The following is a 26512-nucleotide window of genomic DNA, read 5'->3' as shown; positions in this document are numbered from 1 at the left end:
GTTACTATAAGAGATTTTTAATGAAAACAATTATAAATTTAAAATAACTGTGTTTAAAGCATTTAACAGTCACTAAGGTCAAGTGATTACAGCAGTTACAAGACCCAAGGGACATGTTCACACCAAAACAAAGTGAATAAATTACCTCAGCCAGTGTATGTAATCACTAAGTGACCACAGAGGCCATTCAATGTATAAGCCCAGACTACTTTCATGCAAAACCAATAATGAAAATTTATCAGCCAAAGGGAAAAAGCGTAAGAACTAGTAAAAGTTGCAGGATGGGCTGAAAGCTAGGAGGAATGGGGAGGAAGGCATGGAAAGCATGTTCTGTGCTTGGCTGCGGAGACAAGGAAGAAGGATGAACGCTAATGAAATGGATGGACAAGATCCTGAACATTTTGCTGAGGTGGGATACCCGAAGAGCTGCAAAGGGATGCAAGACCCACAAAACATAAAACTGCAGGGTTGACAGAGGTGCTCTCAGTCCTGTGTAACTCTGGCACATCTCACACCCAGTGAAACACAAGAGAGGCGGGGGGGGTCAGTATAATCTTTTACCTTTTCCCTTGGCTTTACTGCCAAGAAAATTATGGACAGTTATTGTGTCTTAGTTATCCCATTATATAATCCTAGTGGAGATTAGCCCCTGGGTTGTTTTTTTTTTTTACCACAGAGTAGGTAAAGTAAACTATGCAATAAAGCCTAGCTTTGATCTCACTTCTCTCCCTCATGGTACAAATGATACAGATGCCTTGTCTTCATTATTGTTTTACAACATGATTGCCAGTGGAGAAAACCATACACACAAAAGATATGAAAACCCATTTCTAGAAGCACAGCGCTGTATTTGATGGGAGTTATCAGTGCATTGCTTTGGAATAAGGTTCCTACCGACTATGATGAAGAGAGATGCGTACCACTATAAGGCAGCAGAAAAAGGAACCCTGCTTGTTTCTGTCTGCCACTGGTATGTATTTTTTTAAGCTATTACATATCATCTCACAACCTTGAAGGTATTAATCTTCACAATATACATTGTATATAGTAAAATGCGATTATTCTCATTTTGCAGATAGGAGCCTGAAATAAGGTGGCAAAAGGGCACTTCAAAACTGACTTTGCAGTGTTTGATTTTTGATTTCAGATGAGGAGAGGACAGCGCTGGAGCAAGTTATTCACCAATGTGACAAGATTCCACAGATTTGCTGCCTCACCTTTTGCCAGAAACCTAATAACTGGTATTGTCATATCTATGAAAATGCAAGTGGACTCTGAGCATTAAAACAAAACAAAACAAAAAACCCCAAACAACAAGCCCAAAGAATGAAATAACAAAAGAAGTTTTCTCTGTACCTGAAATTTGAAAGCCTGAGGCCAAAGCCAATAGGTCCTCACACAGTCAAAGCTTCCAGTTTCAATGACACTGACTGCCAAAGAATGCAAAATCTGCTTTCTCAGATAAACATCATACTGACTTCCATAAGAACTATATATATGCTAAGAAAGCCCCATGGTAAATTAAGGAGACTGGAACAAAACCTATTCAAAGGGTTATAGTTCTTCTGTTGCAAATGTTAAAGCAAGGTACTACGTGATAAAACAACATCATCATGAAACACTTGTTCATACAAGGAATGACAAGTGGCTGTCAATACTGCAACATTCCCCATGAAAGGATGAAAACACAGTAGCAGCTTACTTGTTTTGGCTTTCTGCAGTACTGAGGGTGCATTTTCAAATGCCAAGCACTAGGCATGGGCTCTGGCTGTAGCAAAACAACACTTACAAAGTGACTCGAAGTCCAAAGAGGAACTTTGGTAGGCAGACACTGCTCTTAGCAGTGTATACAGGGCAGACTTTGGAGGCCTATGCTCTCCAGAAAGCAATTCCTTTTCTGGAGCTGCCTGGCATCTCTAACAACCGAACCTCATGGAAGAGCAGTGCTGCCCAGCTACCCCAGGAGGACTAAAGCTCGGTAGGACCTCACCACCCGCTCCCAGTGAAGCTGTGCAGCCTCCACTCCTCCTTTGCAACACTAACGTTTACAGGATATCACAGAACACAAGCTGAGGAAGACGATTCCTACTGTGTCTCTTCCCTCAACGTATGTACGTATCTGCCTACTTCTCCTACTACTTCTTACTTCCCAGTCCTGCAGTTACGTTCCCAGAAAAAGGATAGTTTTGTGCCCATAAAATCTAGTACTGGTTTCTAGCAGTAAGAACTACAGAACTAAACTGCAGTAATATGGCAGTATCTGGAAGTCCCAATCCCACATGCACAGTAATGAAAAGAAGGAAAAACATTCTTTAAAATTTGGTTATGCAAATCAGAGGAGGTCATAAGGAAGATAAAAAAGAAGAGTAATTTTCTCCATACTCCAAAGGAGGGTGAAAAGATGGAGAGAGAATGTGGAAGCTCTTCTATTTAAAAATTCCTTTTGTAAATCCAGATGTTTTTTACCTATCTCTTGAAGGGTCAGCCAGGGAACTCTAATGGAATAAAATGATGCCATTAAAAGCATGCAGAGATATGGCCACCACACAGCAAGCAAGAGAAAGCGTAATGATGGAGGTGAAGCCTGATGACAAAGCTTTGCTTTCAAAGGTTTTTATACAATGCTGTAAATTCATTCTAACAGGTTTGGAAGATCAGCTGCTGAAGCCACCTTCACCTCTGAGTATTGCCAGTGCAAGCGGTGACATGGCAGTACACAGCCTGCCTAACAGAAGCATTTATAACAGGAGCATCCTGCACAAGTTCCCCTCCTTTATTTTAGTCTTCTGCTGTTGCAATTTAATTGCCCTCAACTGTAGCAATACAGTGTCAAGGCACTGCTATCAAATACAGCAGAATATGGAAGGTGTTCTTCCGAAGAGGCATTGAGTGCTTGCATTCAAAGTTAAAATGCCAGTACTCTAACTCAAAGGGGCATCATGTGAATACCACCTCAAAAAACCTTTCCTCTTCCAAACAGTATTATTGATTTTACCATCCTGTATTGTGGGAAGGACTGTCATCCTTTCCAAATATGTTGGTAGTTTTCAGCACTGCTTTAAATTATGGTAAAGTACAGCCAAAAGTATTGTTTGCTGACATAAAACCCTCCAGCATGACCTAATGGGACACTGTACGCATTCATATGAGGTGCCACCACCCCCTCAGCACACACCAAAGGCTACACAGTCCTTCCTGTGGAATGACAATCTTTTCCCCTAAGATAATGCAGAAATACAGCGAAGTCTCTAAATTTGTCTTAATTAACAGAATCATACTGAGGCTAGAAACAGCACATCACATGAGGACAAGTGAGGTAAGGGGGGTGGGGGGGGTGGATTTTCAAGTGCTCTAATTCAATTAGGAGGCGGTGACTGACACTTGGACAGGAGAGGTTAATTGGGGTCACCAAAACGCAGTAATTTCTTACCTAACCAGTCATTAAACTTCTTAACCTCTGAGGGCAGTCCCAGTTCGGTGAAATCGCCCGTGTGGAGAAGGATGTCCCCATAAGGCATCTGGATGCCATCTGTTCTGGAGTGTGTATCTGAGACGCAGACAAATCGCGTGTGGCCCGCTGGTTTTGGAGTGTCATATGGGATAGGGTCGACCCTAAAGCAGACACATAAAGATCTCGTAACAGTTACAAGGTTAAAACCCTCACATCTATTATTTCAGATATCAACACAGATCTATCTCTACATAAGCATGCATGCACACACATCCACATCCATTTACACAGACCGTGCTGAAAGAAATGATTCTAACACAACACTGCCAAAAATCCAGAAAGGACCACAGTGCTTCTTAAATACTTACCTTGTAAGGAAGGAAGATTAAAAAATACACAAGATATGGTACTAAAGTTAAACATCGGAAAAAATTGATTCAAAAGACTCTGAATTTAGATATATATTTTCCATCATCCGCCTCATACATGCACAGGTACACGGGCCATTCAATAACAGGTCTCACAGGTGGGCCAGCAACAGGCTCGCACTTGAGCTGAGCAGCTTAGCATCTGATTTTGTTGAGGGGCACAGGCACTCCTACAGATTCCAGCAGGAATAGTTGTTTACACACAATCAGGTACGTTCAGGAGTACTCTGATGAAGCCTACAGATTGCAGAACTGAGTCTAATGACAACTTCTTATCCTCACACAAAATCCTGAGCTCATCTCCTCAAAATCTATAAAGTCAGGAACTGATGTGATAGAGCACCAAGCAACCATAGATAAAACATTTTTTTTCTGTGGTCAATGATGTTAAAAATTTAGTTCAACTGGTTATTTGCAAGCTACATTTGTTAATTTGATCTTATCAACTATATGTAACCCATCATCAGAGAAGTTTCGTTTTGAGGTGGTTTGGGTTTTGGTTTTTAAATTTAAGCAGAATAGAGAAAAATAACAGGGAAGATAAATAAGGAAGAGAAGTGCTTTATGCATACTTAGTGGTTATAAGTTTTAATTTGTAGCAGAATAACTTATAATACAAAAGGCAACCCATTGCCTACTTTGAAATAGCAATTATTTCTCTGCAGAGTTACCATAATTTGATTTGCTCAACATTTGAATAGCACAGCATCTGGATTAACACCACAGAAACCCCATCCCAACTCCACAAAACTTCAACCCATTCAATTGATGTGCCACTTTGATCATTGTTAGAGCTTAGCTTCAGCTAGAAATGTTGAGGTATTTGGGAGTTATGTCAGAATAATAGTTCACTTATGCCTCATATAGTCAGAGCAGTGAAACCAGGCTCTAAGTATTTTAAAACACCCAAAATAATGATGTTTTAAGACTTATTGGGATGAACTGGCACAACAGAGATTCAAAAATCAGTGCCTGGAAGTAAAAAGAAAATTAAACAGATTTTGTTAGTTCTGTTCTCCACTGAATGAAAAGAAAAACAAGTAACTAGCACACATCACCGTGAATCTGTTTTTCTTAAATCCCCACGAGATGCATGATCAGTAATAGAAAATAACGCACAAATCCTAAGAAAATACAGACCTTTGAAGTATTCCTTTATTTACTATTTTTAGTAAACTACATTAGTATTTACTATACACTGAACTGTGTGAAAACTTCCCCCAGTATCTTTAACTTCAGCTCCCTACATCGGTGAGGAAGGCCAAAAGCATCCTCCAAGGCAGCAAGTGAGCTCCCTACCCTGGGGAGTTTATAGTGGGTTCAAGAAATCAGACTCCATATGGACATACACTGGTCTCCAATGCAAAAAATGTTCACATGAACACACTTACTAACACGATTTTACCGAGTCTTTTTTATTTGGTAGAACATTGACTAACAGCTAAAATTTTAGCATGGGGGGTGTGGGGAAAGACTGTTTGTTAAGACTGCATTTTCCTAGGTACCATAATTAAGTATTTCTAATCAAATTGTGTTTACCAGAAATGTACCATATTTGGTTGCCATGGTCCACTGAATTAATTTGCAAAATTCGGGCTCTACAAGATGATGTTTACTTTAATATGGCCTTTACTTTAAAAACAGATTTTGCTGCAGGCTGGGCTGGATGAACACTTTTTTTGGCTTTGGTATTGCACCCCCTATTCCACCCAAAGCACCAGATGCAATTAGCTGAGCCATACATGTGGTTACCACTGCAGAATCCACTGCAAAAATCTGACTCTGACAATCAATGGATTCTTCTTTTCTTCAAAGGTCAGAAATTAATAAGGTTATTATTACAGAGGAAAATTCATTTACCCACTGGAATCACATTGGCAAGCTGGGCAGAACTATAATTATAGGCCACAGCACTTTTTTTTTTGTTGTTGTTTTCCTCCCAATTACTGAAGGTAAGCAGGAACTTTTTAAAAAATGCCACACAGCAAAGATGAGGGTCTCCAAATCAACATTTCCACACTGCCAAGTATGTTTACTCCAGACAACAAGAAAAATGAACACCAACTTTCATCACTACCACATACCTTGTTCAGAACATCTCTGCTTGAGCTATGACCAGCACTACCTGCCTCTGGGGAGCCCAATTTTGTTTGCTGTACACAGCACCTATGCTTTTGCTATTCTCTGCTGTTTGCTTCCAAACAAACCCTGTTTTGCTTTAGGCAATCCCTATTAGAGTCTGACACCAAATTCTGGTTTAGGTTTTTTCTATTCATGCAATGACTGACTTATAGAAAATTCTATAATCAAAATTCATTAAGGTCCTGACCCTTCTTTCTCCTCTTTACAAACAGTATGATATTGCCAAGTAACCTTTTTTCCTACATTTTAGCTTAATTTCTTCTCTCAATTCAGTAGTGCTTGCCTACTAAGTATCTGAAAGTGAGATACTGAAGGTTATTGTGCTCAGCCCATCAATTTATCTTACTCAAAATAGTCCTTCAACAGAAACAATAGAAGTAGTGTTATTGCCAGTCCTAAAGGCTCAAGTTTTCTTTTCATCCACAGCTACAGTATGGCAAACAGTAATGCGAGACTTTCCTTTTTCCCTACGTCACAAGAGGATTGGCCTGTGAACCTGTGAGATCAAGTACCACGGTAGGCAAGGCACCACCCTTTCACAGCTTTTGGCCACACGCTGCTCACTGGCAGGCTTCTACCTGGGCTGTGAACGTCATCCACTCTTCTGGTGGTCTGCTCACCTCATGACCCACCATCTGGGGATTACAGACGGGCACTTCTAAAAGCTCTGTAATAGTTATGCAGCTGACCCTCAATGCAATTCAGCAGGAGACAAAATAATTATTTCGGTCCTGCCCACCACCAGTCTCTGCTGAATCACAGCACATACCTAAGAAATTCAATGTATTCTTTACCATTTGCTCCAAAAAACAGTGCACCTAGCTAACTCTCATGCTCTCCATCACCACCAATACTTCCATTTTTTTCACTCTTTTTGAGCTGGCAGACTGAAATACTTTGCAGATTATTGCAATTGTTGCATTTGGAAAAGCATGCTCATGGAAAGATGCAGTAAACGTTATTCCAGAATAATTTAAATGTTCATATGTTAGAATTAATACAGCAATCAGGAAATGCAAATCAACCTAACAAAATAGCTGAGCATCAAAACAAATAAGGATTTTTATTTTTTTTTTTCCTTAAGTTAGTAATTGATTTGGGGCATCTAACTTCCTTTACAGACAGTGTTTAACAGGTACTTACCTATCCTAAGATGTCTTGCACCTTAGAAAATCAGGCACTTGGGCATTTTTTCAAAAGTTTATGTAAGACCCAGAATGAAATCCCGTAAGGCAGTTGAGCAATGACTGCTTTCTAAGATCATGACAGTAATGTAAGATCTGTCACATTGAATGCATTTATGACAAGGGTTTAGGAATCAGAAGGGACAAGGTAATCTTCATGCACTTCTATAAGGACCTCGTTTACTAGATAATTACTTGGCTTTACTAAACTGCCCTCACCAAGAGTTGTTCTCCCTTATAGGTCCCTCAGGTACAAACCTCAAATTCTCCAGCTCCTTACACGCTGCTGTGGCTGAATCAAATGACAACATAAACCAGGCTCTGATTTGGCTTGCTCAGCTATCACTAACCAGTATCTTCAGCCAAACCCATGGCTCCCATGGCACTTCCAAGACAGTGGGGCCACATAAGCGAGTGCTGCCCCTCGCCTGGCCGGGCACCCGGCAGCCCCCGTTGTCATGTTGGCTGGGCAGCTGGGACCCAGTGCCACTCCCAGGGACTGCACAGGCTTGGACTTGTATGCTGTCCTCATCTGCCAGACAGCAAATTTTGTCATGCCTTTACTCTTTAAAAGTGGAGGTGAAGGAAATAACAGAAGTTATCAAGGGAATTTGACAGCAAGGAAGGAGAGCTGAATTCAGAACTCACAGAGGAGGAAAACATTGGGCCTTTCACGTGCACAGAGGCAAAGGACACGATTTAGTATGTCATACAATGGAACAGACTCCTTAGCTGTGTGTTTTGGCCCAAGATTTGATGTCTTATAAATCAGCAGTGTTAGAAAGTCTCTCTGCAACAGAAAGGACAGTGCAGCCCTCACGAGACATAGCAAGCTGAATTACACTGGAACCCTATTTTCAAAGGAAATTTAGAAAAGACACAAGCACCATTTTTCTATAAGAAATAACAGTTTTGACTGCAAAGGATAATTCTTCATGGGTGAGTTTGAATGCTGAAAATACAGGGCTCTTGCTGGGTTAGTTGGTCCCTGGGAATGCCTGGGCTTAGAGGGCTGAACCCACAGCCTTTTCACTTCCCTGCTCTCTTGGGTTTTGAGATATGCAGACCCCAAATCCCCTCTTACAGAACAATTCCCAATAAAGCAATTCACATGTGAAGACAGAATAAAAATCTCTTGAACATTAAGCCATGAAGTATTTCCAGTTCTTAATGTCAAATAAATCACTCCAATGCAGCACCTATGCCGGACAAAACTACAGATGCTGAAAATCCCTCCCTCTGCCCCAAACCCTGTTAACTCAAACCAGGACTATTACTGCTTACAGCCCACCACTTTTTAAGCTGGTTCTGTCGGCTTTGCTGCAGGTGAACAAGTCACCAGCCAGCACACAAGACCACATAATTTTACATTTTCCCAGGCTCATCAGATGCATGACTAGTCCCATTACATACAGGCCCATGCCCTTCCTAGACTGTGTCACATCGTATGCTGTCTTTTAATTTCTTAATAATTTCTCCATTGGGTTATATCTGTGACTGAATTTGTGGGTTATGACATCTGAAGTAGTATTCATTGTAGATCCATTTCAGCACACACTTCAAGTCTGTGTACCACATAAAATCTGCGCGTTGTTGCACTTACTCTACTGTTTCGAGTCATTTGGAGACAAGCTATCTAGTAACTATTCTATACTAAAAACATATCTATATTACTACCTTTTAAAAATCCACCTACTCATACTTGCTAGAATTTAGCTTCCTCTTGCAAAATCTTCATGCTCTTCCTGCTACTCCTATGTAAACCAAATACTTTTTCAAAGAGCCAGTTAGCTTGGCATATTTATTTTGGGATTACAATACAATCATTTTCTGCAAAAACCCTTTAAAAATCTTGTTTCTAAGTGTTGTTAGCTTCCCCTCCTCAGCTAAGGAAACAAAAGATAATTTTGTTGAAACTGGAAAACAAAAGCAATATATTTTCTACATCTTCATTTTTTTCTTTCTTTGAATTCATACCTCTGCCTCTTTCCTATGTCAGAGGGAGCATGTGTATTCAGGAGAAGAATGGGAATTTCAGCAAAAAGTTCTTGCTAAAATACTTAAAGTATTTGTTACTGTAGCCAAATCTCACAGCTTTCTTACACTGTGATACCTGTTACTTCTCTTAGGGCCAGTCCAAGTCTGGGAATTGGGTGATCATGTAGACCTGTGGCTTAATTATTTTTGTCAAAATACATCAGTAAGTCTCTCGGTTGAAGAAAAAAGCATGAAATGCACCTGTATGCCATGCAGACATTAAAGAAGTGGAATGAAAATAGAAGATGTATAATTGTTCTTATTTTCAAAAAAAATCTCAGGGCTGTTAGGCCAACTTCATAATTTTAGAACCAGTTTTCAATGCCACAGACCAGAAGGACTATATCAAAAAATCAAACTGCAAATGTGTATACATTTTGAAACAAAAAATTAACAGCTGAATTTAAAATGTTTGGCTCAAAACATTAACATAAATCTTAATAATGTAGTGTCAGTTAGTTGATCAGACTGATATGAACATGGACACGTTACTAAAGACTCCATATACTATCAGATTAAAAAACAAAACTTCAGCATCAAGAATGGATGAGGCACAGTGCCTCTGTTCTCCATTAGAACTTACTCAAAATTTTCTGAGCTGCTTCACTCTCCCAAAGCCACAAGGCAGAAAGCTTTCTGTGCCTGTGGTGCTCTGCAACTGCATCTCCCACAGCTGCTCTGGATCACAGTCACAGAATCGTCTAGGCTGGAAACGACCTTGAAGATCTACCAGTCCAACCATTAACCTCACACTGACAGTTCCCAACTGCACCAGATCCCTCAGCGCTGGCTCAGCCCGACTCTTCAACCCCTCCAGGGATCCCGGGGACTCCCCCCTGCCCTGGGCAGCCCATTCCAACGCCCAACAGCCCCTTCTGCACAGAAATCCTTCCTCAGAGCCAGCCTGACCCTGCCCTGGGCAGCTTGAGGCCATTCCCTCGGGGCCTGGCGCTGGGGCCTTGGCTCCAGAGACTCATCCCCCCTCTCTGCCCCCTCCTGGCAGGGAGTTGCAGAGGGCCAGGAGGTCTCCCCTCAGCCTCCTCTGCTCCAGACTGAACCCCCCCAGTTCCCCCAGCCGCTCCCCAGCAGACCTGTGCTCCAGACCCTGCCCCAGCTCCGTTGCCCTTCTCTGGCCACGCTCGAGTCATTCAATGGCCTTTTTGGGGTGAGGGGCCCAGAACTGAACCCACTCAGCGAGGGGCGGCCTCACCAGTGCCGAGCCCAGGGCTCAGATCCCTTCCCTGTCCCTGCTGGCCACGCCAGTGCTGACACAAGCCAGGAGGCCACTGGCCTCTTGGCCCCCCCCTGGGCACACTGCTGGCTCCTGTTCAGCCGGCTGTCAATCACCCCCCAGGTCCCTCTCTGACTGGCAGCTCTCCAGCCACTCCTCCCCAGGGCTGTAGCCCTGCTGGGGGTTGTTGTGGCCCAAGGGCAGCCCCCGGCATTTGCCCTCAGTGAAACTCCCCCAGTTGGGCTCAGCCCATGGCTCCAGCCTGGCCAGGTCTCTGCAGAGCCTCCCTGCCCTCGAGCAGATCAACACTCCCAGCAAAACCAATACATGTCAGTGGAGAATGGTGACAGTTACTCATCCAGATCAGACAGGGAGACCTCTGGATATATTGATATATTGCATCAAGCTGTTCACTGAATACTCTGCAGACTTATTGCCAGCTTTATTGCTCTGAGACTGGCTCCCACATATCTGCCTGGGATTATAGGCAGACCTGAAAGTGCTGGCATCATCACTAATGTGTATGCATCAGGTACATACACAGTATACACCACAAACACGTCGTACACCCTCAGGTCCTAGTCATGCGTGCTGTGGTCATGTCCAAGACTGGCTGTCATGCAGTAGCCAGACTGCAGCATCATTTTTTCAAAGCTACCTGATGTTTGTAAATTCTGGACAAATGTGTATTTTCAAAATATTCTAGGATCGGTTCTATTTCAGGAAGAAAAGAGTGTGAATATAGGAAAATTTAGATGCGTGCTTACCCTTGGATAGCACATCCTCATGTGATTCATGTGAGTTCACCTCAATTCACTGTGTTCAATACAGCCACTGAATGGCTGAACTGGTACTTACGTTGCTTATTTCTGTCTGGCCTCTGGCCTTCAATTTAAAAATTCCAAACAAAACAGGCCTTTTATAAATATTTTTGAAGCTGTAGTGACTATTTTATAGAATGGTTTACAAACAGATTAACTAATCAGTATTTATAACTGATCTTCTGATTTTAAGAGGGAAACTACAAAATGTTCACAAAGGGGACAGTCAGGTTATCTGATCATGGTGTACCCTCCAACGAAAGGCGGACAGTCTGCAAAATCTTACAGCATAAATTCAGCATCTCATATAGATATCCAGACACATCTCCAGCCAGAAAAATATATACATGCACATACACAAAGCTGATTTTGTGATACAATACATGCTGAATGACACAAAGCCAAATACTCATTTCCTCTCAATAAACACAGTAAATGCCAAAATACAGCATTGCTTTAGTTGGCCACTGTCAGTCATTAATTGTTTAAATCACACATATTAGTGGTTTTGTTAACTTGACTCCATCTTCCAATATGGTCAAACACCAAGAAAACATCTGGTTTCTTCTCTAACTAAAAAGAAAGGGATGCAAATACCTTTCAACACTCTTACTGGAAGATCGTGTTTATACAAGCACATGTATCTAAGATCAGACTACCCCAAAGTAGTTAGAAAGCCACACCTCTTCTGGAAACCTCCACGTACATGTGTCACCCATCAAAACCTTAGAGAGAGTTGTGGAAACTGTAAAATAGAGGTCTGATATTTATTTCAGAAATGGCATTAATCGAGTCTCGGTACAATGTGGGGAAAAAAAACAAATTACATTTACAAACCCACAGGAGGATTCAATGCACCGCTCAGCAGCTTACTGCTAACGTTTCCAACAATTATAGCTGCAGGGAAATGATGGATCTTTTTATTACAGGTTTTGGAGCTGTTTTACTTCCAGTGAGATTTATAAGATTAAACAGAAAAGACCTATATTATCCACTGCCATCATCTGAGCAAACTTAAGAAAACCCTCCTTTATAAGGAATTTATAATAATAATAATACATCTTCTCAGCCTGATATAAACCTCAACTAATTAAGATTCCAAACTCTGTTAATCCCAGCTCCTGGTCAGTAATAAAACCAGAAAGAGCTAAAATCCAGATTTTCTATGATGTTCTTTGGGGGCAAATCGTCAGCTGGTCTTTTTTCTGAAGTACCTAGCCTCCTTTGGTATTAATGGAAATTCACAAACTAAACTGCTCGAGCGCTTTTGAAAATCTTATTAATCACCCCTTCGCAGATGAAATTTCTTTTTAGTCAATGAAATACCTTCTAAAATTTGGGTATAAGTGGCTTTCTAAAGGTTAGAGAAGCAAAACAGATCTGAAAACGGTATCAGTAGCAGTTACCAGCATTAAAATTGTCATTTTTATGCTGGTATGGTTTCAGTTAAAAGTCATTAAGAAGCACTTTTCCCACATTCTTTTGTTGTTGTTGTTGGGGAACTGCTATAAATTATGCCTTCACTCCACCCCAAAACTCATTTGCTGGTAAAACTGCACCTACTAGGAAAGTATGTCAATAAGCCCTCTACAACCAAAAGTAATTTTTATTTCTCTACCATAAGCTCTACAAACAACGACTCAGAAAGTACATTCTGGCATCCTAAACCCCAAGGAGAAGTGAATTTAGACCCAATTTTAATCTAAGGACACAAGATTTGAAAAATACACATTTTTCTATCGCAGCAAGAGTGAGGCTGAATTAATGTGTGGTATCCCTCCAATCGTTCCAACTGCACAAGTCATAAACTGGGTCAGACTTATTTCTAGGGTGGAAACTAGAGAGAAGGCTTTAGCCCTTGCTTCAACAGTAAAAGTTTTTCAAATTGTAATACAAAAAACCCCACCCAAACCCAAACAGAACCAGATCTCTAGGACAGATTAAATTTAATTGGTTTCACTCTAGCTTAATACACCCAAAATGCCATCTTTCTCAGAAATTAGACATTTTGGTCAGAGGGACACATGTAGAAAACTAATGAGGTGATTTATAATCACAGGTTTCTGTCAAAAAAATAATTGTATAAGCGTGTACTGCAGCATATACTCAATTTTTGATGCCCATTTGTATTCAGACTGAAATCTGCAATGTCCTAAAATGTACATAATTCATCTTGGAGATGGTAATTTCAGCAAATAGACAATATCTCTTATGTAGTAAGGCAAATGGTCAACTGGACTCAAAGGCACACAAAATTCCGAAGTGTACTGATTATCTTTTAGAATTTGCTACCAAATCTAAAATCTTATCTTCATGTTTCAGAAACAAATACGCCCACAGGATTAAGCCTAGAGCATTTGCAGAATATCACTCGAGGTTGGTTCTGTCCTGTTCCGTTCCTCCCCCAATATAAATTCGGTTTAAAGTATACTAACTACTTCAAATTTCACTGACTTTCAGCTCAGGAAATACAAGTGTCCTTCTTTAATCCATAAATTAAGTATACAGTGCAAGTAAGAAGCTGCACTTAGCCATGTCAATCATTTTACTTTCTGACCCAAAGGTGTCACCCTCTCCAGGGATGAGATGCAATTCAATGTCCATGCAAGCAAAGTGTAGGCCCTCCTCTAAACAGAGTGCTAATTATGAGTCTCTCTGCTGCTCTGCCTTATGATTTGACTTCCACAAGCGTAATGGAACTGCATCCAAAACAACTGTTCAAAAGAAGGACAATTCATGCTGGGCAAACACCACCAGTTCCCATTTTTAAGTTACTAAGGGCATAGAGTGCCATCAGCATGGCTATGAAATTGTCACTGATGTTAGTAGGAGATCGGTGAACAAACTGAACGGAACATATAACTCAAAAAAAAAGAAATTTCCCAGTATTCATGCAGCATGAGATACTATTTTAAGGAGGTAAATTGGCAGATACTGTATGTTATCTACAAAATCAATTTGCGGATCTGAACCGGTACAAAAATATGTCTCCGTTAGGATGCATATTCTCTCCTCCATCTAAGCTCTAACAAATCTTTTGAAGATAGTTGTAATAAAATGCTTCCCATCAAAATCCAGACATCCAACACTATTTTCCTACTAAATAAAACTCCTCGTAATAGCTATGCTGTCTTAAAACGCCTTTTGCCACTCAGTCTCACCTATATGAATTACTTCAGTCCTTGTCAAAGGTTTCAGCCTCTAGCTCCTCTTTGGGTTTAAGCTTTCTGCAGGGAAGACGATAAATTATAAACAGCGATCCAGCTCTCCTCCTTAAGTTAAGTCCTTGTTTTTAACAGAAATAGAGAAAGGAGATTATTAACTAACTTCTACCAGCACCAAAATACAGGTTCCTACTCAGCATCCATGTTATCAAAAAGATCACTACCATATTAAAATAACTGACTGAAATCATGTAAGCTTTTGTGTTATATAGTCACACAGCTGGCCTAATTTTTCCATACTCCTAGTAATTCCATTGCCACGAATTCTGACACCAGTCATCTTAAACTCAACTTCAATTCTAGATTTAGACTGGTGAGAGATCTGAATCAGTCTCAGAAAAGTCTACAGAAAAATAGGAATTTGTATAATTTTCTTTGCAGTATGGGAAAAAAATACCAGAACCAAGTTCTGCTCTTAAGATATGCTCTCAACCCTTCACAGTAACTTTGCTGGAGACACAGAAACATAAAAGACTACTTTGGGCATCAAATTCTACTGGAGATAATTTTGCACTTTTATCTTTTTACCCTTTATCTTTCTAGTGCTATTGTCTTCATTACAGCTAACATCGTCTCCCTGACATACATGTCTAACACGAAACCCAGTCACAGAACTGGATTCAATCAACAAAATGCTGCAATTCCTTGGTGACTGGATTGGAGAGGGCTGTAGTGAGCTGTACCGCAGATACTGAAAGCAGGTTCTTTTATTTGTAAAAGATTGTGCCAAATACATTCCCAGCTAAAAAGATTATACCAGATAGCTTTCTCCCCCTTTTCTCTCTCTCCAATATTAAACAACTTATGACAAGGAAACCACAGGTCAAATAGTACACATTCCACAATATTTCAAGATACAAACATTAGTTCGAAGAAGAAAAAGCTTGGTAGATAAAGCTATAGTGGGGGGAGGAATAAAATCTTGTGTCTGCACTAGCAGAACACTGCACAAATGTAGCTTCAGCTGGAGATACTCCTTAGAAATGCACAGTTCATTCGGACTTACTTTCTTCCCCCTTTTCTTTTCTTTTTCAAATCTCACTCATTATTTGGTGCTCTCATACACTTTCTCCTAAGCAATGAGTACTTCCACGATAGAGGCTGCTGAACTTGGCACCAACGACTTCTTACAGAAAATAAAGAAAATCTTATGGGTAAAACCAGCACTGAGTATTTTTGTTGCGCCATCACTATGTGTATGGCATTTACTTGACGTACATCACATTGAGACAGTATCATGAGAAGCACTGCTGCATATACAACCAGGAGGTTTTATCAATAATGTAGTTAATAGGCAGAGGGTTTGTGGGCAACCACAGTGTTACAGGTTATCTAAGAACCTTTTTGTTTTGGTTATACTTCTATCATAAAAATTAATGACTTCAAAGCCCTCAGTGGGAGCATCTGGGACATTCACATATATCAGAAGTTACTGACTTCTGCAGTCAGCAATTATTCTTACTGTATTAAACCATTTATTTCCAAAGATGCATCCCCAAAAATCAAATAAATCCAAAAATGAATTATAGTCAGGATAGCAATCTACCTCAGGGATACTTTTAGAAAACTCAATTTAAAAAGGCATTTATTTCTGCTTCTACGCCAGTAACAAAGGCAGGGGAAAAGAGGGAAGAACAACAGAATCATTGATTTCAATATTATCTACAGGTCAATTCCAAAGCCAAATAAGCTGAAATCCCTCAATATGCATCTTGTATATGCGAACACTAGTGAGGTATTGTCACATATGACTCAGAGGTTGTTGCTAATTGTACAAACCTACTTAGTAATCACTTAATATGCAACAGAACACAAGATCCTGAAACCTTTGAAAACCAGCTGCTTTCCAAATCCGTACGTTGCACACTACCAAAATTTTGGTTCACGTGGCAGATGTAAAAGTGCACTGCAGAAAGTAATTTCTATGCCAAATACAAAAAGAAAATACTTCGTAGCTTTGAAATTTAGAGAAATAATATCACCATGAAAAGCTCCAGGAAGGAGTGAAACAAGCTGCACCACACGGTATTTTACGATACAAAATGAGATGTGGGCAATGTAATTCCACTTACGTGATTCAGTTACAAGCAATGCAAATGCAATCTCACTGATTACACTTCAAAACAAAAGAGGGAATTTCATTACTTCAACCAATGCATTAGACATGTAAAAATTATGAAACATCCTATCTGCAGCAGAATGAATAGAAACCATCATTTCATATTTAGATGGAAATAAACCAAGGTGGGTGAAATTCATCCTATTGTGATGGGTGCTGGTGACATAAACTGAATAATGCAACATTTAAGCTCACAGTCAGTGGTACACAAGCTCCCATGCACAGAGATGAAGTCCACCAAACCTGCCATTAATAAGCTAATGAAAGAGAAATCATACCTCAGATCCCCCAAACCATGAGTTAAAAAACCTCAAACAACAAAACAAAACAAAACCACAAAACCAAAAACAACCCCACACTTTTTTTTTTTTTAAATGCAAAAGAATCGTTTTTGTCGGTTTTATTTATCTTCTGGTTTCTTGAAGCTTGAGAATATGAGAAGGTTACTCTCAAGTAAGACAGGCTGTGTGAATTAAAAGTACCATAGCTTTTCCTGTATGACTCTCCAGGGAGTCTATTTATTAGGCACAGTCCTGTTTTCTGATTTAACTTAAGCACTTTTCCTAGAGAATGAGTGTCCACACCAAGAGGAATTTCAGAGAACCAGCTGCAGAACAGCCTTTTCTGTAGGAACTACCTTGAATCAGTTTTCCTATGTGGATATATACTTAGTCTTGGTTTTTGTCTTCGTACTCCTCTTAGTACTTAAAAGGAAAAATTTAAATGTTTTTTATTATGTAAATATGTAATTATTTTGATAATAAAAAACTTAAGGAAAGCTTCACCTACTTGAAAATTCACAGTAAAACTGACAAACTGGCAAAACCAAAATACATAAATATATGGAATATCAGGGTGCGCTCACTGTCAGCTATACTAACTTGGGTGGGTTGGTGTTTTTATTTTTAAATAATCAAAACCATTTTTGCTTTGACTAAGAATATGTGTAAAATTACACCCACCTACCCATCCACAGTAATTTTTCTCAGCATGCAAATGAAATGCCAGTTCTTCTCCCTGTTGTTACGGAGTAGGGAAAGGTACCTTCCAGGGACATGACAGAATTCCACAACAGCTCAGCAGGGCTATGAGGAATTGCAAATTAAAGAAGAAATGTTTCTATGAGAATTCAGGGGAAAAAATCATTACTAAACATTCTATAAAAGATACTAACTAAAACTTTCCAGTATCTTTGACAGACTTATAACTATTAGGGTATTTTCTAAGTAAGGACACAGGCTAATTCAGTATTGACTCCTTCAGTTAGGAGACAAAAAAAAAAAGCCCCACCCCACAACTGTTAAAACCTGGGAGCAGCTTAACCATTTCTTCCTTTACATCTGGATCCATTTGGGTTTTTTGTTTTCTTTACATTTCTGCATTCTGGCATTGCCACTGAAATTTCCAGTTGGACAGCACAAAGGACTTGTGCTCGTGCTTACTGAAGTCAATAAAGTCAAAGTTCACAGTGACCATAACGGTACAGGAATGCGAGCTAAGTGAAACTGCTTTGTTCACATCAATACTTTAACAGTCATCTATATTAAACAAAATCAGGAGTTAAGATTCTTCATTCTTTTGACTGAAGTGACTAATTTCCTGCAACCTTTCTCCTCCTTCCTCCCTCCAAACTTTTTGGCAATCAAGAACAGACTTACAGACTGTTTCATAACAAATACTGCCCTTAAGGGCAAAACTGGCAAGATACTTCAGTCTGTTCCAGAAATCCCTTCTGCAATTGATTATTCCATCTAGTTCTACTCTACTGGTTTACTTTGGCCTATAAAAATCTTGAGCTCCTTCATCTTCTACAGACTGTAAAGACTTGAGCCGAACTATACCCCTAAAGAGCAAAACTGTCTCCTCCTACAATTAAGAGGCTCTGGTCAATCTGCCTTCTGGAAAATCAACTGCTCTCAACTATTCCTCAAGAATGGCTTTGTCTGCAGGCTGCTGTAGAAACCAGACAGTAACATACTCAGAGGCTTTCCAGTAGCAACTACTTTTGCATAAGAAGCCATCTCTAGCACTTGCTTTTTTCCATTGGCATTACCTGTAGTAAAAAGGATCACATCTATTTCTCTCCTTGTCAAGTAACACGTTAGGTTTTTTTAAATAATGATCACCTTTAACTGATGACGAGAACACCATGCAGTTCCAAAGAGCTACGCTCATCTCGCCCACACAAATGACATTTTCTTGTCTAAAACAGCACAATCTCCCCAAAGACCATTTCTCACCAAAGTAATACCTTGCTGTTACTGTGATTTGATATCTGCATACCCTTTACAGTGTGCCACCAAGATAGCAGCAAATACAACTTAGTTTAACAAGGACAGGTGTATACTTTTTGTAAAGCAGCTGATTAAAGCAGCTGACAATCACTTCCATGTAGATCAATGACATTCACTGTGTCAAGATACCCTTCCTTATAAGCCCTCTCCCTCTGCGTACACACACCCCAAACATGATCCAGTAAGTTGCTCTGCCCTTGACCTTTGCTAAATAACCATGCCCAGAGAATAGCCCGAATTACACACTTGACATTGAACTATTTCTCAGGATGAGGCAGCCTGCCAGGTGTACGTACCATCAGCCCTAAACCTCAGTATACAGGGGTACGCCTAGCTGCACCTGACTCGGGCAAACCAACTATCCGAAGGGAATCTAGCCTCACAGGAATTTAACAAGGTCTCTGACTCATGGCACGTGCCACTCGCTTTTCAGTTCCCAGTCTGATGGCAAAAATACAATTGCAGTTCAAGCGTGATGGAAGCATGTTTATATGTACGAGAGAAAACTGCAGTATGGTACAAAAGGAATTCAGCCCCGGGACATTTAAGTGTGGCCTGCCACCAGTTTAACAAGATGTCAGAGCTGCACGCTGAGAATAATACAACGTACAACCACTTTTATATTTTGAAGTAAGTGCAGGAAGTGCTGCTGACTGCATAAACTATGCTGTGATTTTTCACATCACTAAGCAAAACAGAGGAGAGTGTTAACCGTGAAGATCTCTTGTCTCCTGGATTTTCCCTGATGGTTCCCAGCCTGTGATTCCCTCTTTCCTAAGTGTCCCACCAAGCTCTGACTCATGGGAGATAACAGCTTGTATCAGGAAACCTATCAAGACAACTGCCTTTACCATCCACCCCATTCACAGATCTGGTAAGGACCTCTGTTTTCAGGCTAAGAGTGTTAAAACACACAAGCACAGACTTGGCCCTCCTTACAAACTCTGTGTGTAAAAAGGTGAGTCCTGATCCATTTCATGGGTACTTACCAGGAAAAAGGGGAAAGGCCTTCTTCCTCTCCCACTAACCCAGAACCTATACTGGGAGGCTACAGACAGGTGACTGGGTCACACCCTCCCAACCACTTCTCGTTCCCAGGCATGTGTCCAGTCAAACCTCTCCCCAATCCCATTCACAGTGCAGCTGCACTGTCTTGAACCAGTACTATAAGTGAAGACTTCAGGCATCACAGCCTAAAGCAGAGTATTCTCAAGACAGCCATGCAGACCTAGACCGAGACCTAGCTGTACTCCTGTGCCCACCGTGCCATGCCTCATGGCATGAGTGCTGACCTGGACTAGCCCTGGAAGCTGTGTGGCCCCTTCATGAGCCCATTCATGAGCCCATTCAGCTCGCAGACGGGCGGGCAAGTTACAAGCACAAGTGAAGCAAGGGCAGCACTGGGGCACGGCAGGAATGAAGGCAGCGGGCTGCTCCTTTCAGCAGAAGCTACATGTTGGATCAACAAAGCAGTTTTCCTAAATGTTAACTGTTGGGGTTTTTTTCTTCCTATTAAGACAAAAATAAGAACCCCCTTGGTCTCATGAAAGTTTTCTCTATTTCCAGACACACTCTGATCTTGCATCTTATGTTCGATTTCTAGATGACTCCTTTTTCATTAGAGACACTCTTAGGCTCAGATGGGAAGCAGACCTCCTAAACAGACAAATTAAAAGCAAACAAACAAAATGAATGAAGGAAGAAAAAAAAGAAAAGCAATTAACTTTAATATATTGAGATAACAAGAGTCCTGACTGGAGCTTTTACTTGCTAAGGGGCTGTATTTCACAACCTTCTTCAGACCTTTCTTTCCCAGCACCTCAGTCCCAACCATCCACGCTTTTATGTTACTCCATTTTTTTGTATCTCCCTCGAACAAAACTGCATCCTTACACGGTCTCATGTATGTACCTAAACTTCAAAAGCATCAAGTGACCATGCTGTATATGAAATCCAGTTATACTCTTCTTCTGTTTTCCTACAACCACTTTTTCCTGAGGGACACACTGACATGAACGCCACATTAACTGCCAACTCTATGAGAAGAACAATTCAATCGCCCATTACAACTAAGAATCAGACCTCTAAAGTCCCATGGCCAGATGCTGTTTCATGCCCTTGCAGTAACCCTGCAGCATGGCTATCACTGCCGCTTCGTATCTTATCGCCGTTCCAAACACTGTCTGCCACGGTCAAAGAGCCAGACCTAACAATGATGTTAAATGAAGATTTCCTCCCAACACAGTCCTGAACTTCTAATGAAACTGATCACTCCTTAGCGAGATAACAAACCATGACAGAGTTTTACAGGCTTTAAAATCAAAGTAAAGAGAATGTCAAAAAGAAGCAAGCTTCCAGAGAATGGCAAAGCTACTGCTGCATGCAAACACTCTCTCTGGGCAACAGGTAACCACCAACTATATGCATATGTACATACATACACACATGTAGAAATAAATATACACCATGTGGGTTTTTTGATTCCTTTACTTTTTAATCAAAGCGAAAAAAAGCTCAGCCAAATTCTCCTCTGTTATACCTGGTGAGAAAAAAAAAAAAAAAATTAAAGGAGACTTTTTGGCTCATTAGATTTTTCAAAAGGCAGCTGAAGTGGCTGGGAGCTTTCCAGAGTAAAGAACTCAACGTTTTTAAATTTAATTAAAATTCAGACAACTCCAAAGTAGAAAGTGATGTCAGGTAGAGAAAAATTTTTTTGCAATGTTTTTATAACAATAAAAAATCTGATATACATGAAACAAAACAAAAAACCTAAACCCAGAAAGGAGCAAGACTTTTGCTTCCGTAGTTTTTCTCCACCTGGCTGCTTGCTGTCAAGAGTATAAGCTTTTTTACCATCATAATCTGTGTCCTCATTAGGTGGATCTCTTAACTTGATTAACATTAGAACTATACTAACAAACTTCACTAAAACAGATTTAGCCTCAGTTCAGACTAACTGCGTTTTCTTCCAGGGGAGTCACAGGTGGGAGCTCTAAATGAGGATTAAGGGTTTTCAAAAAGAAGAACAACACCCTGTCCATGATTACACGTGACAAAGACCATTTTTCATTCTTCCCATCAGCGCAGTCTTAAGTGGGACCATGCTGACTGCCCACAGCTCCCGTGAAGGTCCAGAGACACCATCCCACAGTTCAAACCAGGACGCTGCTTCTGAATCCCTGCACCCACCAGTGTGCTGCGTCACCACTCAATGTGGCAACACCAGCAGGACAGCTGGCAGCTCAGCACTCTCCACACTTTAAAGCACTACTCTGGCCCTGCAGAAAGCCAAATTCCCACTGATCTCCATAGATGTACTCCGGCCCTTCAGGATGTAGAAATTATCTCAGATTATTCTCGTAGTTTTGAACAACAGTAGGAAATTCTTTACATCTTGTTTGGAAATTACGCTAAAGTCTCGTGGGGGTTCATTCTAGATTTGCAATTAATTCACCTACACAGGGAACTCTAAACCATCCGACACCCCAAGACACATAAATCAATGATTTCATAGCTATGTCTCACGACAAACAAACTGCAAACCAGCCATACATTAAACACAAGGCCACTACTGACCAGTGTGGATATGCAGTTTGATCCTCTCACCTTTCAGCAGTCTCCCAGTTGAGCCAGTCCAACTGTCTGCAGGGACTGATGGTGAACAGGACTGGAGAACTGAACTGGGCTACATGGAGCTTCTCTCCCTCTCACTCCAGGGGATTATTCTGTTATGTTATGCATACACGGACACATGTGGGAGAACAGAACAGGGGTGCAAAGGAGTGAGGGGCTAGTCAAGCTGGCAGCACCACCACGCCCCAAAAAAGCCTGCACAAAACCACGGCTTCAAACTCGTAATGATAATGAGTGTGTAACAAGTAGTGGCTTGAACCAGCTCTCAAATCACAGTGGATGTTACAAGGGATGTTAGTTTGAGCAGCTTAAAGCAGCCCCGGGTTGCAGGTCTTTGTGAAAGCACAGTGCGTATCAGATTGCTGACCTGTTCAGCAATTTGACATCACATCTGAAGGCAGTGGTGAGCCTTGACTAGGTCTGCAAGTGACTGCTTTCCTAGCTTGGCTTCATCAGTGATTAAGACAGAGAAAAAAAGCTGAAATGCCACAAGAAAAAAAAAAAAAATTGAAAATATATTTTGTCCTTTTTAGCAATATAGCTCAGTTTATGAAACTATACCACAGCTTCTGCAAAGATAATGAAGACTTAACTCAAAAAAATCTTGATCACACTGCAACTTGTGATAAAACTTCCATACACAGACGTTGCCATTTACTATTTCAAAACATTTCCCCAGCAATTACAAACTGGCCTTTCAAACGTATACGATGGGCTACGTAGCCCAGTGAAAGCACCAGTTATTGAAGTTCTACCTTATTATTATTTTCATAACGTTTAGGTCTAGTGCTGCAGAGCAGCATCACAGAAAACTCCTTCAAGATTCACTCCGAGTGAGTCAGGAGCAGCCACCTTCTCCCTGAGTGTAGGATGCAGAAGAATGAGAAGTCAAACCATCAGTACAGGGAGTTGTCTATATACTATTCCTCTGTAAAAACACAAGCACTGTACAACCTTAAAAGTCCTTTTCAGACATTGTGTCACTATTAACAGCTAATGTAACAGGAAATTTTAAGTCAAATAGTACATTAGCCAAAACACCACCAATAAATAGCAAAGTTGCCAGGCTTAGCATAAAAACGAAACACACTAATGAAACATAGTGCAGTGTGTTCATACCATGTGCAGTCTAGAATCATGCATAATGTAACAGTGCAACTGCTAACAGCAGGCTCACAGAAGATAATTTACACTTGTTTTTATGGACATGAGGAACTGATCTTTGAAGTTGTCCCTAATGAGATTCTGCTTGGCCCTAACAGCATCCTGAGAGAATGTGCTGGTTTTCTCCCCTGCATCCGGTGCATATTTATAATGCAGGATCCAGACTTATTTAAATTGCACATGCAGACTGGTGTCCCCCCATGCCATCGCAAAGTCAGATTCTCACAGTGGGGGAAATACCTACTAAAATGTCTCAATTTACCTTCAAGTCTTTTTTGTAATTACCCATACCACCTTTACTAATTACCAAAAGATACATGGGAGTTAATGAATAAGGTTTCTTTTTTCTTTGTGCAGTTGAACTCCTAACTTGATTAAGCTGCCAGGTCACTGGCAGCTGTATCACACATTGCAGAAGACATGTCCAAAATGCAGTCACATGAGGCTCCTCAGAGAAAACAGAAGTGTAGCTGTGTAATGGATCAGAAGACTTTATTTCAAAAACACAGGCGGCAGCAGCAGCAGTAAGACAAATAGAAAACGTCCTTTTGCCATGCCCTACATAGCTCTTGCTTTAATACTATACCCACCTGTTTTAAAAAGCCCTTTCAGTTACGGCATCTGCAAGAACCATTAAAACACCATCACCGAAGTCTCCAGTTGCAACAAATGCAGTAGACACAACACCTCCTACAACCAGGAGATAACTGTGGTACAACTACTGCAAAAAGGCAACGGGTGAACCACATAACCTTCACGGAGAACAGACCCAGATTCCATCATGCTCGAAGAACACAGGGAGTCACATCTGTAGTCCCATGTACAGTAACACAACCCTTCTACAATACTGGACCAAAAAAGACTGCAAAAGTTAGATAAACATTCAAAAGCATTTGGTTTTAATGCTGCCTCATGTAACCGGTATGCGAGTACTTGGAGCTCTGCTGCTAACGAGCATCGGTGCCCACTCTGAGCTATGGTACTGACCCAAGTCTGGCAACAAATTAAGTAAGGACAGCCTAGATTTTACTCTCTCTTCCATACTTCTCCCAGCTACAGCCACCCATATACCATGGTTCTTGACTATCACTGTTTCAAGCCAAAGTATTCGAGTAAACTAGAGCTGACTTTCATTAGGAGTAATACACTGAAGCGCAAGCTAAAGCAGTTCAGAAAACTTTTTCATGCTCCATTCAACTGTTCTTCTGCTAGATAACAGCCTTCAGGAGGGTGCTAAAATCAGAACGCTAAGGATGGCAACTCCAGCAAGCCACCCATGTAGCTGATACATAATATACTTCAGTTATACCATCAGCAAGTCAACATTTTAACACTTAGGCCTTTTTCTGCTTGGAAAATGGAGAGGAAAAAAATCCATAAATTCTCTGAACATACTTGTCAGCACTGTTCATGCCCTACGAATGCACAGTATATTGTTTAAGATTAGATGACTCAGTGGATAGATAGCAGGATACATGATTTTTCATTTAGAGCTCATTGTCTAATCTGACCCTAAACAAACAGAAATTCTACCCCCTGACAGCTGTTTAGTGCCTTAAAAAAAAAAAAAAAAATAAAACACACAAAAAGGACTCTGCTTTAGTTCCTATAAAGACATTCATGTAACAAAGACCACCACAGCAACTGGTGTTCTCTGAAGAAACTCTAGTTTGAATGGAGGTAGAGACTAATCTACCCTCCCGGTTCCACATGAAGTCCCCACAGGTAAGAGATGACAGTCATTTGTGGGGAACTTATGAGGGAAGCTCTAACAGTAACTACAATAGCTCTGTGTGCATATGTGGAGAAAGAGAATTTGTTCCCCGTGCACTGTCTGACACTGCTCACAAGCACACTAAGCCCAAAAGAAGAAAAACTGTAAAGAGTAGAAAAAAAAAAAAGTGTGCCTTTAAAGCCACTAGGTTCTGGGCACAGCACTGAAAGGTTCAAATGACCTTGCCTCAGTGTGTTAACGTACAGCCTCTTGGTCAGCAATGCCAGATTCCCTTGTGAACAACTACAAGGCAAAAGACTGGAAGCTCAAAAACTAAAAAAGCTTTTGTTAGGAAAATAATAAAACACATACAAACCTGAAAGACAGACTCCGATACTACTGCTGCAGCAATAATGTGCCATATATTACTGCTACACGTCATGCTAGAGCAAGATTGCCTTTAAACACATATGCAGACAGTAAAATCGTAACAAATGAAATACAGCTGTGGGTGCAAGGTGGGCTTTAGGCCAGCATCTTATCTCTGGTTATTTCTGGGTATTTGAGATCACTTACTCACTTCTCATCTCCCATTACTCTGTATTAGTCACCTCCAGTACATCCCTCTTGCAATGTATTGGATAAGGGTCTGGACCCTAAAGAAATTACACTGCCTCCTTATAAACAGATAACCAGAAAATTGCCACTTCTCGTACCAAATCTTCTATAGGCCCCCATTTAATTTGAACTATGTAATAAAAAAAATAAAAACAAACCACACTCTACCAACTTCCTGACTGTTTTAGTTTACACCTTTTAACTCTGCACTGAATAAAATTCATAAAAGGTCTTTCTCATGCTGTAGAATGATGTCTTAAAAACCTTCTAAGAGAAATACTGACTGAAAACAATGACTCTTGCATATCACAGTATTAAACGATGACATGAACAGACTATCAAGGAAGCCAAGTGATCCTAAGTTAATTTTCAACTAAAATTAATACTACTCTTGACAATCTAGACTGAACACAAGGATTCTTTTCGGGAAAATATACTCTGTATTAATGACA

General features: G+C 40.6%; 1 protein-coding gene across 6 annotated transcripts in view; it reads right to left on the bottom strand.

Moving 5' to 3' along the window:
- The window catches only part of MPPED2 (metallophosphoesterase domain containing 2), a 240608-nt gene that overhangs the window by 64982 nt on the left and 149114 nt on the right, over positions 1 to 26512 (bottom strand). For all 6 annotated transcript variants that reach the window (XM_074917980.1, XM_074917978.1, XM_074917979.1 and 3 more), the window contains one exon: positions 3431 to 3612. In XM_074917980.1, the coding sequence (XP_074774081.1) occupies positions 3431 to 3612 (182 nt within the window). The remainder of the gene's footprint in view (positions 1 to 3430; positions 3613 to 26512) is intronic.

The sequence above is a fragment of the Athene noctua genome, chromosome 14 (genome assembly GCF_965140245.1).
Source record: "Athene noctua chromosome 14, bAthNoc1.hap1.1, whole genome shotgun sequence".
NCBI classification, from domain to species: Eukaryota; Metazoa; Chordata; class Aves; order Strigiformes; family Strigidae; genus Athene; species Athene noctua.
The sequence above is the reverse complement of the archived record's forward strand: the minus strand, read 5'-3'. Positions and strand labels throughout refer to the sequence as shown.